Raw genomic sequence first — 15,214 nt, forward strand, 5'->3', positions numbered from 1 at the left:
CTGTTATGTTTGGTGGATTGTCTATTTTAATGTGTGTGTTATCTATTGTCTGGTAAAATTTCTTTTGGTTTGTGTTGAATGTTTGTTTTGTTTCCTTCTATTTTCACTTTTTTTGTATCTCCTGAGTCGTTTGGCCAATGCTTGTAATTTCTGCTTCTTCTCATCTAATTGCTCTATCGCTTCTTGTTGTGAGATTTTACCTAACCTTTTTCGTTTTTTTTCTGACATTTCATTTCTTATAAATTGTGTTAGCCGTCCGATGTCCTTTCTCAGTTTTTCTATTCTGATCTGTAGCCTGTGTTGCCATGCTGGTTTTGTGGTTTTCTTCTGTGTGTTGATTGGTTCTGATCTCTGCCTAGTGTGTATATTTAGTGTAGTGAGTGCTCCTGTATAAACCAGTAGTTGTAACTCTTCCATAGTTGTGTTTTCATTTATTTTGTTGTGTATGATTGTGTTGGTAGTTGTTATTGTTGTTTCGACTTGTGGGTTACTTGGCAGTCTATGCAAGAATGGTCTAATGTCTGTATTTGTGTCTTTGTATTCTATATATGTCAGCTGAAATTTTTCTTCTATATCTAACATGTGTGTCACTTCGTGTTCTATTTGTGCTTGTTCTGGTGGCTGTCTTAAGATTTCGTTTTCCTCTGATTGTTTAATTGATGCGTGTTGTTCTTTGTTTGTTTGCTCTGGGATGTTTGAGTCCATAACTGTATTTTCTTCTTCTTCTGATTGCACATTATTCTGTTCCAGTATTTGTTGTATTTGTTGTTTGATGTTTTCCAATTCTGTCTGGGGTATCCTGTTATTTTTTATTATTACACGGATCTGATCAGCTAGTCGTTGTTCTGTTAAAAATTTTAATTCTGGGTATGTGGTAATAAATGTTGTGTATACTTGTGATCTGTATCCAGTTGTGTTGGTTCCTAGGTTTGTTGCTTGGTAATAACAGAACATGAGGTGTCGATTAACTTCATCTGACCATCTCACCCTCTGTCTTTGTTTTCCTTCTAGGGTGGTTGCTGGAAGCATATCCTGCAAAACACCTCTATTTGGATTTAAATCATTTTCCAGTTGGCTAGCAGTGTCATTACCATTGTGGGCGGGCATAGGGTTCAAGCGTCGTACCCGACCATGACGGCACTTGTCCGAGGCTTCTTTAGTTCTGTCCTGAACCAAGTAATCACACTAAAAGGGGGATTAGCCCTATTAGTGGTTTGTTCTTTTCGTCTCCTTTTACGACTGGCAGAACATATTATTATTATTATTATTATTATTATTATTATTATTATTATTATCATTTCTTTACTTTCTCAGATGTTAAGTCTGGTTAAGAATGGAAAGTGACGCGGACCTTGATCAAGCGTCACTTCCTATTAACTGTACGGTATGTGTTATATTGCATTTAGGAACTTTCGGGTAATTGAACATGTATAAATAATTATGGATTTCTGTAGTTGTATATATAAGTTTGGATGTAGCTGTATTGCATTGATGTACTGGTCGATATTGTGTGGTATGACTCCTGTAGTTGATAGTATAATTGGTATGATGTCAACTTTATCCTGATGCCACATGTCTTTGACTTCCTCAGCCAGTTGGATGTATTTTTCAATTTTTTCTCCTGTTTTCTTTTGTATATTTGTTGTATTGGGTATGGATATTTCGATTAGTTGTGTTAATTTCTTCTTTTTATTGGTGAGTATGATGTCAGGTTTGTTATGTGGCGTTGTTTTATCTGTTATAATGGTTCTGTTCCAGTATAATTTGTTATCATCATTCTCCAGTACATTTTGTGATGCATACTTGTATGTAGGGACTTGTTGTTTTAAAAGTTTATGTTGTAAGGCAAGCTGTTGATGTATTATTTTTGGGACATTGTCATGTCTTCTGGGGTATTCTGTATTTGCTAGTATTGTACATCCGCTTGTGATGTGATCTACTGTTTCTATTTGTTGTTTACAAAGTCTGCATTTATCTGTTGTGATATTGGGATCTTTAATAATATGCTTGCTGTAATACCTGGTGTTTATTGTTTGATCCTGTATTGCAATCATGAATCCTTCTGTCTCTCTGTATATATTGCCTTTTCTTAGCCATGTGTTGGATGCGTCTTGATCGATGTGTGGCTGTGTTAGATGATACGGGTGCTTGCCATGAAGTGTTTTCTTTTTCCAATTTACTTTCTTCGTATCTGTTGATGTTATGTGATCTAAAGGGTTGTAGAAGTGGTTATGAAATTGCAGTGGTGTAGCCGATGTATATATATGAGTGATTGCCTTTTGTATTTTGCTAGTTTCTGCTCGTTCTAGAAAGAATTTTCTTAAATTGTCTACCTGTCCATAATGTAGGTTTTTTATGTCGATAAATCCCCTTCCTCCTTCCTTTCTGCTTAATGTGAATCTTTCTGTTGCTGAATGTATGTGATGTATTCTATATTTGTGGCATTGTGATCGTGTAAGTGTATTGAGTGCTTCTAGGTCTGTGTTACTCCATTTCACTACTCCAAATGAGTAGGTCAATATTGGTATGGCATGAGTATTTATAGCTTTTGTCTTGTTTCTTGCTGTCAATTCTGTTTTCAGTATTTTTGTTAGTCTTTGTCTATATTTTTCTTTTAGTTCTTCTTTAATATTCGTATTATCTATTCCTATTTTTTGTCTGTATCCTAGATATTTATAGGCATCCATTTTTTCCATCGCTTCTATGCAGTCGCTGTGGTTATCCAATATGTAATCTTCTTGTTTAGTGTGTTTCCCTTGACTATGCTATTTTTCTTACATTTGTCTGTTCCAAAAGCTATACTTATATCATTGCTGAATACTTCTGTTATCTTTAGTAATTGTTTGAGTTGTTGATTTGTTGCTGCCAGTAGTTTTAGATCATCCATGTATAGCAAATGTGTGATTTTGTGTGGGTATGTTCCAGTGATATTGTATCCATAATTTGTATTATTTAGCATGTTGGATAGTGGGTTCAGAGCAAGGCAGAACCAGAAAGGACTTAATGAATCTCCTTGGTATATTCCACGCTTAATCTGTATTGGCTGTGATGTGATGTCATTTTAATTTGTTTGGATATTAAGTGTGGTTTTCCAATTTTTCATTACTATGTTTAGGAACTGTATCAATTTAGGATCTACTTTGTATATTTCCAATATTTGTAGTAACCATGAGTGGGGTACACTATCAAAAGCTTTTTGGTAATCAATGTATGCGTAGTGTAGCGACCTTTGTTTAGTTTTAGCTTGATATGTCACCTCTGCATCTATTATCAGTTGCTCTTTACATCCTCGTGCTCCTTTGCAACAGCCTTTTTGTTCTTCATTTATAATTTTGTTCTGTGTTGTATGTGTCATTAATTTCTGTGTAATGACTGAAGTTAATATTTTGTATATTGTTGGTAGGCATGTTATGGGGCGATATTTAGCTGGGTTCGCTGTGTCTGCTTGATCTCTAGGTTTCAGATAAGTTATTCCATGTGTAAGTGTATCAGGGAATGTGTATGGGTCTGCAATGTAACTGTTAAATAATTTAGTTAGATGTGAATGTGTTGAGGTGAACTTCTTTAACCAGAAATTTGCTATTTTATCATTTCCAGGGGCTTTCCAATTGTGAGTAGAATTAATAGCTTGGGTGACTTCATGTTGCAAAATTATCACTTCAGGCATTTGTGGTATTATCTTGTATGTGTCTGTTTCTGCTTGTATCCACCGTGCATGCCTGTTATGTTGTACCGGGTTTGACCATATGTTGCTCCAGAAGTGTTCCATGTCTGTTATGTTTGGTGGATTGTCTATTTTAATGTGTGTGTTATCTATTGTCTGGTAAAATTTCTTTTGGTCTGTGTTGAATGTTTGGTTTTGTTTCCTTCTATTTTCACTTTTTTTGTATCTTCTGAGTCGTTTGGCTTATGCTTGTAATTTCTGCTTCTTTTCGTCTAATTGCTCTATCGCTTCTTGTTGTGAGATTTTACCTAACCTTTTTCGTTTTTGTTCCGAGATTTCATTTCTTATAAATTGTGTTAGCTGTCCGATGTCTTTTCTCCGTTTTTCTATTCTGATCTGTAGCCTGTGTTGCCATGCTGGTTTTGTGGGTTTCTTCTGTGTGTTGGTTGGTTCTGATCTCTGCCTAGTGTGTATATTTAATGTAGTGAGTGCTCCTATATAAACCAGTAGTTGTAACTCTTCCATAGTTGTGTTTTCATTTATTTTGTTGTGTATGATTGTGTTGATAGTTTTTATTGTTGTTTCGACTTGTGGGTTATTTGGTGGTGTATGCAAGAATGGTCTAATGTCTGTATTTGTGTCTTTGTATTCTATATATGTTAGCTGAAATTTTTCTTCTATATCTAACATGTGTGTCACTTCGTGTTCTATTTGTGCTTGTTCTGGTGGCTGTCTTAAGATTTCGTTTTCCTCTGATTGTTTAATTGGTGCGTGTTGTTCTTTGTTTGTTTGCTCTGGGATGTTTGAGTCCATTACTGTATTTTCTTCTTCTTCTGATTGCACATTATTTTGTTCCAGTATTTGTTGTATTTGTTGTTTGATGTTTTCCAATTCTGTCTGGGGTATCCTGTTATTTTTTATTATTACACGGATCTGATCAGCTAGTCGTTGTTCTGTTAAAAATTTTAATTCTGGGTATCTGGTAATAAATGTTGTGTATACTTGTGATCTGTATCCAGTTGTGTTGGTTCCTAGGTTTGTTGCTTGGTAATATCAGAACATGAGGTGTCGATTAACTTTATCTGACCATCTCATCCTCTGTCTTTGTTTTCCTTCTAGGGTGGTTGCAGGAAGCATGTCCTGCAAAACACCTCTACTTGGATTTAAATCATTTTCCAGTTGGCTAGCAGTGTCGTTACCATTGTGGGCGGGCATAGGGTTCAAGTGTCGTCCCTGACCATGACGGCGCTTGTCCGAGGCTTCTTTAGTTCTGTCCTGAACCAAATAATCACACTAAAAGGGTGGTTAGCCCTATTAGTGGTTTGTTCTTTTCGTCGCCTTTTACGACTGGCAGAACATACCGGAGGCCTATTCTTTTTCCCGGGCCTCCACGGGGAATTATTATTATTATTATTATTATTGTTATTATTATGTCTTTTCTACAGTGACTGATGTAAAGGTGAATAGTCAGTGTCATTAGTGCAACATTCCTGAAGCACTAAAATCCAGAAAAATCTTCTGTGGTTGCAATATTGGGTTAGTACTCTACTAAAATACATGCACGGTCCTGTAAATTTCTCACAGAAGGAAGTAATCCATTGAAGAAGTCAGCAGTAATTTTCCTGTTCATTTAAGCACAGCTCCAGGTAGCTAGTGCACTGTTCTAAATTAAAACAGAAATGTTATTTGAACCACACTATAGACTCCCAATTCCAAATGGATGATATTTGGGATCTCTTTATTATTTGATGAAACATTGTCTGATTCATTTGTAGTTACATTTATTCTTGGAGAAGTCCAGTTACTGATAGTTTTTTGCTGGAAAAATATGTTCAAGAGAAACATCTTCTTCGTCTCACAAAATTCTTTCCTGCAGAAAAATTGCTATTTTGATTTTGTTCTACTTTTACATTGAAACTATATTATTACCTTTTCATGGAATTTGCTGTATTCTACCTCCTTATGACAGCATATTAGTGCACAAACTTGAATGATTTCCGTGTATTACAAGTTTTTTTAATTTTTATTTTTTTAACAAATCCTGCTATTCTGCCCAGTCCTTCATCTGTCATACTGTTTCAGTTTTTCTTTACAGTAAAGTGTACATCCATATTTCCTCCCTGGTCAATTTTTTTCCATAATTCTGATGATTAGAATATTTTCTATTTATTGAAGCTTCAAGTATCAAGATGCAGGTGCAGAAGCACTGGGTATACTCGAAGACCAGAAGTCAGTGCGTGAGTTCCATCAGTCCTCTTGACAATCCAACCCATGATACCTCAGTTTATAGAACTAGAGAAGACTGTTCTCCAAACCAGTCATCTTCATAGATGATATGTCTTGGGATATATTTCTGGCTATGAAGTGAGGTTGTGTCATTTGAAAAAGTGCACCCATTTTATATCTAGAGGGTAGCTGAAATATTTGAACAGACAAAATGATCTCATGTCAACCGATTTAACTAAAACAACAACATGTCATCAGACTAATGCTCTGCTGTGAGAATATTCTCATTTTAGTAGAATTGCAGAAGATCCTCAGTATTAGCAAGGTGTTGTAATGTGCAAAGTTCTTAAAGACATCCTTACAATCAGACCTCTAGGAGGAGAGGAATGTCTGCATCATCATGAAATCAGTAAAGAAGAAGTTCGAAGAGGCAATGGATTTCACACTTGTATTTGACATTCCAACATTTCACAATACAATAAAACATGATTCATTTGCCTGAAGATATGACCCTACATACTGAACCCCCTAGTGATGCTACAAGCATCAGAAGTTCTGATATATGAGGATTTGTGGTGCAGGCTGAGCAGAGCTATGAATAATGTGATGTACATCTACTTTGCGGTGTAGTCAAGATTGGAATGAATATATGACACTCATGTCCAGAAAAGAGAGTATATTGGTTTATTTGCTCATGAGGATTACATGATGAGGATTGCCAGGGGGATGAGAGAAGGTAACTCTACTAGCCCCAGACCCATCTTGGAGGAGAAGGGAAATGAAGACTAAACAATTTAATGTCTGCTCTGGTGGCAGCTCAGAACAGAAGACGGATGTTAGGTGGCTTCAGCTCTAAAACCCCTCAGTCTCACAAGCCAGGTGATCCTGTGGCATCATTTAATTGGCAGGGCAGTTGAGCAGATGATGATTCAGCCTATTCCAATGTGAAGCAGTTCATTGTTATCATATCAATGGAAAGGCAGTGGATGAAAAGATGGCCTCTTTGTGAAATTCAGACAATAAAAATGTCTTGTATTTTTGGTCTGGGGGCAGTTTGTTCATACCTCCCCTCTCTCTGAAAGAATTTTAGTTTAACTGAAGAATTCAAATCTTGAAATATAAGCGCATTTCGTAGGTCGCACTGTGGGGACTACAGTTGGCAACACAGGACTATGATGGTCTGGGGCCTGGGGGCATCTTTTCAGTGAATCAACTGCACACTAGCCAGGAACATTATTTAATTTACCTCCATTTTTTGTCAGTTGCAAAATACTGTGCTGTGTTTACTGAGGGAAAAAATTTAAGAACTGGCGACCACTAATGAATATCTCACACTGAAGCAGTGCATTCACATGGTGTTTGCTATGTCATTTACATTTGCCCTCAAGCAAGCTGCCGAAGGGTTACACAGTGCTACACTGAAACAAGGTTTTACTGTTGTAAGTAGTATCTGCACCTACAAACATACCTGTGAAGCTGCCCACAGTTTCCAGTAAGAAATTTGAGACCACCACTACCTATAAAACAGAAGACAGTCTCAATGATAAATGCATCTGATAACATACCTCCATCAAATGGTAGCCATATATCCCCATCTCAACATGCACCATCTTCTCCAATAAAAAGGAACATAAGCTCTCAGGACATAAATTTAAAAGCAGAAATCTCTTATATGGGGTTTGGGGGGGGGGGGGGGATGGATGGATGGATGGATGGATGGATGGATAGATAGAGAGAGAGAGAGAGAGAGAGAGAGAGAGAGAGAGAGAGAGAGAGAGCGCTTCAGGAATAGAACTCATAGAACTCAGCATACATGCTAGAGATCAAGAAAATCTCCTGCCAATGTCTTGAACTCCCCACTAAGACCAATGAGCAAAATAAACATATTGTCAGTATGTATAGATTCATGACTCGTGGAAAAGAACTGAAGCTCTTGGCATAGGGATGATCACTAGATTTGTCTCTGCATGTGGCATATTATAAAGCTAATAATACTGCTACACTAAATGGTTGTAGTATGCAGAAAAGGGACAACCTTGGTGATGAGGATGCCAAAAGAGGACTGACTGTGTTTGTGAATGACATGCACTCTCACCAGTCACACTTACCACTGAATTACAGGCAGTTATCTTTAAAATGTGTGTGTGTGTGGGAGGGGGGGGGGGTGGCACTCACTGAAAATAACAATTGTATACCACACACTGTAATACCGTATAGGTGTAGTTTCTCAAAGACCTTCTCAAGCAGTTGCCCCTTCCCTTCCTCCTCCTTGGAGACTTCAGTGCATGTAACATTCAATAGGGCACTACTAGCAACTACCCAGCACTGCATTCTTGAAAGTCTCATCCTCACAGATGGCAAGGTTGCACCGCAGCACTGTACCATTGTCAGTATCAGCCATTGATCTCTACTTCTGATTGCCTGTTTGTGTGCAGAGATGGGCATTATTCAAATAAATCTCTATCTGGATAATTGTTTGAATAAATAAATGATTGAAAAAAATTTTTCACATACAAATTGTTCATAGGTAAAGGTATTATCACATTCTAAGGATACAAGTAATTATTTATTACTTGTTATTTGTAATTTAAATAATGAATAACATGGGATACAAGTGCATTTTCTTTGTTTGCTTCTGGAACAGAACTGTGTCATGTATCACCAGTGTTTGTTCCTGTCGCTCAGCATTGTTTCTCTTTGACAAGTAGTTCATTAACAATTATATGTAAGTGTGGCTCAGTGGGTTCATTCCAGGCTGTAAAGCTAAACATTTGGGGTACAAGCACACATTGGTCCCAGAGTTTTTTCTCTCCCTTATCACTTCTTTCACCTCTAACAATTGGGGTGGGGGGAATAAATTGACAAGTCAAGTTGAAACATGTTTTGGAGTACATCTTGAACTATAGGTCCTCATATAACAGACTCATAAGAAGATTCAAAGGTCTGAGGAAGGCCTCCAATAAACCAGTGTACAGCAGCGTTCAGCCAACCGACATGTGTTGTAGGCAAATGACCGTAGCAGTTACATTTCCAATATGACCCAGTTCAACTGACTCTGCACATGTTAGTACTTCTTCCCCTTCTTTGCCCCAACAACATGTGGACTGATTCTGCATAGTTAGACAAAGATGAGAATGCAGCCAGCAGAGACCCAAATCTGCAATTCCTTCCTCAGTTATACAAAAATTGCTAACACTAGGATATAGTGAACAAAGTAAGAGCCGTGTGGTTGGCAAGACTAATGTCAGTAAACTTTAAATTTGGAGCATCCTGAAATGGCATTAGCCAAAATGCATCACAAAATTATAACACTTTGCTGAGTGCTGATGGGCATCCAAAGCCATTAGACATAATTGAAATCATTCTAGAACTAAGTCTGAGTGATCTTTACATTACAGAATGGAATAGCTTTTCTATCTCACATATGACTGTGCAGTTACATAGAGCTTTGGGATTGTAAAATTTCATAAGTGACACTGAGTTATTACGTATAAGAACACACAATATTACAGCACACTGGCAACTCCATGTTGCAAATGTGTCGAGAGATGACTTGAAGACATTTTTCTCCATTCCTGCAGCAAATAAAGAACAAGCAACTATTGTAGCACTGTCTTAATAATGATTTAAAAACCACTAATTTGCCTGTATTGCTGCCCATGACCGAGGGAGACTTACAGTGAATTACAGACCTATTATAGCCAAAGAAATGCTGAAGCAATCAGGTGACTGAATGAAGCTATGTGACATAATAAGAAAATTTATTTTACCATTCTGAATGGGACCAAGGAGATGAAGCTGATGTGAAATCACAACCAAAATCTAGAGCAAAATTGAGGATTTCTCAATTTTTTCTCTAGAAGATCATGATTTGAAATTCTTTCATCATTATCCTGAAATAAAGTCAATTTTAAGGAGATATAATGCAGCATTATGCTTTTTTGCATGTATAGAACATATTTCTTTTAATATATTGCAGTGGAAAATATTCCAAAACCAAGCAAACTTTATGATGAGTTTGTTGAAAAAAGCAAAAGTGGTCCTGAAAACAAAGCAACAAAGGTACATTTGTTTGACGTATGACAAAGAATTGGAGCAATTAATGCCTTTAGGTTTCAAATTTGTCCCTTATTTGGAAATCCATTGGTCACAGTTGAAGAATAAATATTGTTATTCACAAAAATTAATGGTGATTCGTATGAGTAGCTCTATTAGTTTTTCATGAGTAATGTATAATAATTTTTATCTGTGTTCATTATTTGTCATTCAGATACATTTTGCCCAACTGTGCTTGTGTGGTTACTGTTCCATTGTTCACAGTTGAATAAATATTATTATTCACAAAAATTAATGGTGATTCGTATGAGTAGCTCTATTAGTTTTTCACGAGTAATGTATAATAATTTTTATCTGTGTTCATTATTTGTCATTCAGATACATTTTGCCCAACTGTGCTTGTATGGTTACTGTCCAGTATGTAGTTGCATTGGCTTACAATTATTTATTTACTTACGTGTCAAGTTCCGTAGGACCAAATTGAGGAGCAAATCTCAAAGGTCATGGAATGTGTCAGTAAATTAAAAGTACAACATGATAGTAATGACAGATGAAAATAAAATGTTTATGAACCCCAAAAAAATTCCATAAGCTTAAGTAAACACAATGAACAATACAACAAGAATCAGCTTACTTTTTCAAGGAACTCCTCAACAGAGTAGAATGAGTGACCCATGAGGAAACTCTTCAGTTTCGATTTGAAAGTGTGTGGATTACTGCTAAGATTTTTGAATTCGAGTGGTAGCTTATTGAAAGTGGATGCAGCAGTATACTGCACACCTTTCTGCGGAAGAGTTAAGGAAGTCAGATTCAAATGCAGGTTCGTTTTCTGCCATGTATTCACCAAGTGAAAGCTGCTTATTCTTGGGAATAAGCTAATGTTGTTAACAAGAAATGACAGTAAGGAATATATATACTGAGGGGCCAATGTCAAAATACCCAGACTCATGAACAGGGGTCGACAAGGGGTTCGTGGACTTAAACCACTTACTGCCTGAAACCCCTGTTTCTGAGCCAAAAACATCCTTTTAGAATGGGAAGAGTTACTCCAGAATGTAATACCATATGACATAAGTGAATGAAAATAAGCAAAGTAGACTAATTTTCGTGTCAAACGATCACTCACTTCAGATACCGTTCGAATAGTAAAACTGGCAGCATTAAGTCTTTGAACAAGATCCTGAACGTGGGCTTTCCACGACACTTTACTATCTATCTGAACACCTAGAAATTTGAATTGTTCAGTTTCACTAATCATACGGCCAATCTGTGAAAATAAAAATGCCTAGCGTTCGAAACCTTTTGCTTAACCCATCCAGTACCTCACAGAGGAAAGAGAACACAGCATTTCCAGTTATTAAGTGACTTCTAAAGCCGAACTGTACATGTGATAGAAAAACGTGTGATATAAAATAATCAATTATCCGTACGTACACAGCCTTTTCAATAATTTTAGCAAACACTGATGTCATAGAAATAGGTCTAAAATTGTATATGTTGTCCATTTCTCCCTTTTTAAAAAGCGGCTTTACTATTGAGTACTTTAAACGTTCAGGAAACTGACCATTCCTAAAGGAAAAATTACAAATATGGCTAAATACAGGGCTAACATGTGCAGCACAGTACTTCAATATTCTGCTAGGCAGTCCATCATATCCATGAGAGTCCTTAGTCTTCAGTGTCTGTATCACAGAGGAGTATTTCAGACATCAGTCTCAGAAAGGCATTTGCCAAGAGTTATATGATTCTCTGTAGAAACTAAATATTTATTTAATTCACCAGCAATGCTCCGAAAATGATTGTTAAATATTGTACATATATCTGATTTATCAGTAACAGAAATATTTTTACTGTAAACTGACTTTATATCGTCGACCTTGTGCTGCTGACCAGACACGTCCTTCACAACTGACCATATGGTTTTAATTTTATCCTTTGAATTAGCTATTCTATTTGCATACCACACACTCTTTGCCTTCCCAATAACATTTTTAAGCACCTTACAATACTGTTTGCAGTGGGCTTACTGCAACTTGACTGTGACTACTTGTAACATTTTGATATAATTCCTGCTTTGTTCTATATGATATCCTTAACCCACTAGTCAGCCACCTGGGCTGCTTATTACTGCTAGTACCCTGTTTAGAATGTTCTATTGGAAAGCAACTCTCAAAGAGCATGAGAAGTGTGTTAAGGAAAGCATTATATTTATCATGTCATCGGAACTATAAACATCCTGCCACTCTTGTTCCTTGCAATCCAGTATGGATGTGTCTTCCTGAAGGATCAGTTCCTGAAAGGAAACCATGTGAACAGATATTCATCAGGATGAACTGCTAGCCATCTGTGTTTGAACAATGAGGTAGCACGAGTACGTTCCATGGATTTAATGTGTATTAGCCTTGAGCATAACCACCCATATGGGCTACAACTGCAGGGAGACCCACACCCTCAACTATTGCAAATGTCATCACCTGTCCTCATGCTGTCTCAGCTTGAGGACATTCCACACCACTTTACAGTCACAGTTGTTGAGGGATGAATGACAAAGGAGAACAACAATTCAAATAATTACCAAATGGAACAATTGTCATCTATCAGCAGATTTTGGGAACATCTGGCAATGTCAACACTTAGAAGAGTGAGGAAGATTGTCCTTCCTGGTCAAAATTGCAGGTAGAACACACCCTTTTAATACCTCCAATTCCAACACATCTTCTATTGCTGTCAGAACTTGGAGCTACCTTATGGCATTGCCTTTCTGTCCAATGGGGGCAGATGCTACTAAAAGAATGGAAGTTTTCATCTTTAGTATAAATGCTTGAGTATAGCTTAATGAATTTCATCAGGATCTAGAATAGTTTCTTGCAAGTCCATCCCCACAGAAAGCCAACCGATGCTTGTGTGATTTTTTGTAATTGAAGAAGAAACATAACGTACCCACTTCTTGGTTCTGCAGACAGTTTATAATGCTGTAGTTTGTGTGATTGAATGATTGAGGCATTGTTATTCAAAAATTGCTCCATTGTTGCCTGAACCATAATTATAGGAGTATGTCTCAAAATATCATTTTTTTACTAGCACCATAAGAGATGGTGTACTTCCTGAAGCCCATGTTACTGACTCTTAAACTTGTGCAGCAGTTAATGGAATTCATGAATTTCTCACAAAATATTTCCTTGCTCTCCTTTTGGCATATTGGGGATTTAGTTCTTGCATTTCAAAAAGCTGCAAATATCCTGCCGTGGGCTACATTTAAACTTGAGCAGAACTGTACACCAGTACCCAGTTGTCAAAGCAGAATCTGGCACTGCATCATGGGACAATCTGTCTTCTAAGCAATCTGGACAGTCTTGGAATGGATGCCTCAGCTGCTTTGTGCCTCACATTGTATAATACTGCTTATGGAGATAGACTCCTTCGTTCCATTAATGAAATTAATATGCTGTTAATCAACTGAAGTGTTGTAATTGATTACATTATGGTGTGTATACAGATGTCAGAAAAGAAACTACACAGTTTTACATGTTATTTGGTTAACATTGCTTATTCATAATATTTGGTGCATGTGTCTTCAAGAAAATAGCGAAGTATACACTAAGCATGTAAATGAACTTACATAATCTGATATGTAACATTGCAAATGTGTTTCCTTTTGTTACAAATTTTGATATTCACTTTCTTTGCACAGGATCATTTATTAACATATCTCAGATGATTGCCTGTGTCGGACAGCAGGCCATTAGTGGACATCGTGTCCCGAATGGCTTTGAGGACAGAGCCTTACCTCATTTTGAACGGCATTGTAAGAACAATATTTAGTAGCAAAAAGGCAATATTTTCATTAATAACCCTTTGCTTTGCATTAAGTGATCATAAGATTTGGTTTTTCTCTGTTTTTAATAGCAAAAATTCCAGCTGCAAAAGGCTTTGTGCAAAACAGCTTCTATTCTGGTTTAACTCCAACAGAGTTTTTCTTCCATACTATGGGTGGCCGTGAAGGCTTAGTTGACACAGCTGTGAAAACAGCTGAAACTGGTTACATGCAACGAAGGCTAGTAAAGGTAAGTGGCATTCAGAGACTACTTGTATAACTAATTTCCACTGAACATCAACAGTTACAAACTATCGATGTTCAATGGTTGTAAATTATGTGAGTAGTCTTTGTGTACATTTATGATTTTGGTAAATATTCTAACTCTTGCAAGAATAGCATTGTATAGATGTACTATTTTTCATCAGAACAAGATGTGATTAGTTGCACTGTTAGTTAATATTGTTGCATTTTGTAGTCTTTCATTTACCCACAAGGTGCCCAATAACTGAATATAATGTATAATTAAATCTTATTTGATAAATAGTTCCTTAACTGAGTTACTGCTTCTGCTGATAAGAAGGCACTGTAGTGATAGAAGGGGCACCAAATTTTTTATAAAAGTCATTAAGTTACCCAAGAGATAGTATTTTTCAGTACAGGTATTTCATTCATTCCAAGCAAGTGTCAATTTGTGACGTCATCGTCCAGACACGAGTTGACTGTAATCTGAATCCGTTTTAGCAAACTAATAATTTCTCTCGGGCGATAAAATTTTATTGATTATGAAATACAAGTTCTTGAAGTTTATTCAGAATCGGAAATGTTTAGTTAGTAATTACATGCCATAATTTATTTGTTTAATATAAAGGTGTTTTGAATTTTGTATTCAGAATAAAAAGTGTGAATTTATGTGCGGCTTTTACTCTGAGACGAGTTATCACTTAGAGTGCTAAAAGTGTGCGTGTACAGTTCGCTGACCTATGTGGTGAATTTTATTTTGTGCTCTTAAGCCGAATGGAGAATAAATCCAGTTTCATTTAAGGGGATACGGAATCGGATTTTGGGTTAAAAAATCGAATTTTTTTTTATTGGCGTATTATATTCTGCCATGTTTCCTCTTTAAAATGACGTATCATACATAGCTCTACTACAATTATAACTATTTTATTTTTATATATTTGTGAGATCGGGTATTGCGCTTTAGTTATACACGTCTCTCGTGGCTGACCATGAACTTTTTGGCAGTACCTTTAAAGTGACATGAATTCAAATATCCCGGTTTCCAGCGACTATTTATACACTAGTTGTCCGAAAATGTTTCTCTCTGGTTTCCTCAAGTTACTCTTTGACTTTGTGGCGGGACTGTTTTGTAAACAGTGTGATATAAGAAAGTAGTTGTTGTTGAGTTATTTCGTATTTAGTGCTTCATTTTTCGCAGTGAAAATGCCTAG

The 15,214-nt window shown here is 36.6% G+C and overlaps 1 protein-coding gene across 1 annotated transcript in view; it reads left to right on the plus strand.

Moving 5' to 3' along the window:
- The window catches only part of LOC126259818 (DNA-directed RNA polymerase III subunit RPC1), a 249,392-nt gene that overhangs the window by 128,194 nt on the left and 105,984 nt on the right, over positions 1–15,214 (plus strand). The window contains exons 15-16 of the mRNA XM_049956862.1: positions 13,638–13,751; positions 13,853–14,010. Of these exons, the coding sequence (XP_049812819.1) occupies positions 13,638–13,751; positions 13,853–14,010 (272 nt within the window). The remainder of the gene's footprint in view (positions 1–13,637; positions 13,752–13,852; positions 14,011–15,214) is intronic.

The sequence above is a fragment of the Schistocerca nitens genome, chromosome 1, assembly GCF_023898315.1.
Source record: "Schistocerca nitens isolate TAMUIC-IGC-003100 chromosome 1, iqSchNite1.1, whole genome shotgun sequence".
Classification (NCBI taxonomy): Eukaryota; Metazoa; Arthropoda; class Insecta; order Orthoptera; family Acrididae; genus Schistocerca; species Schistocerca nitens.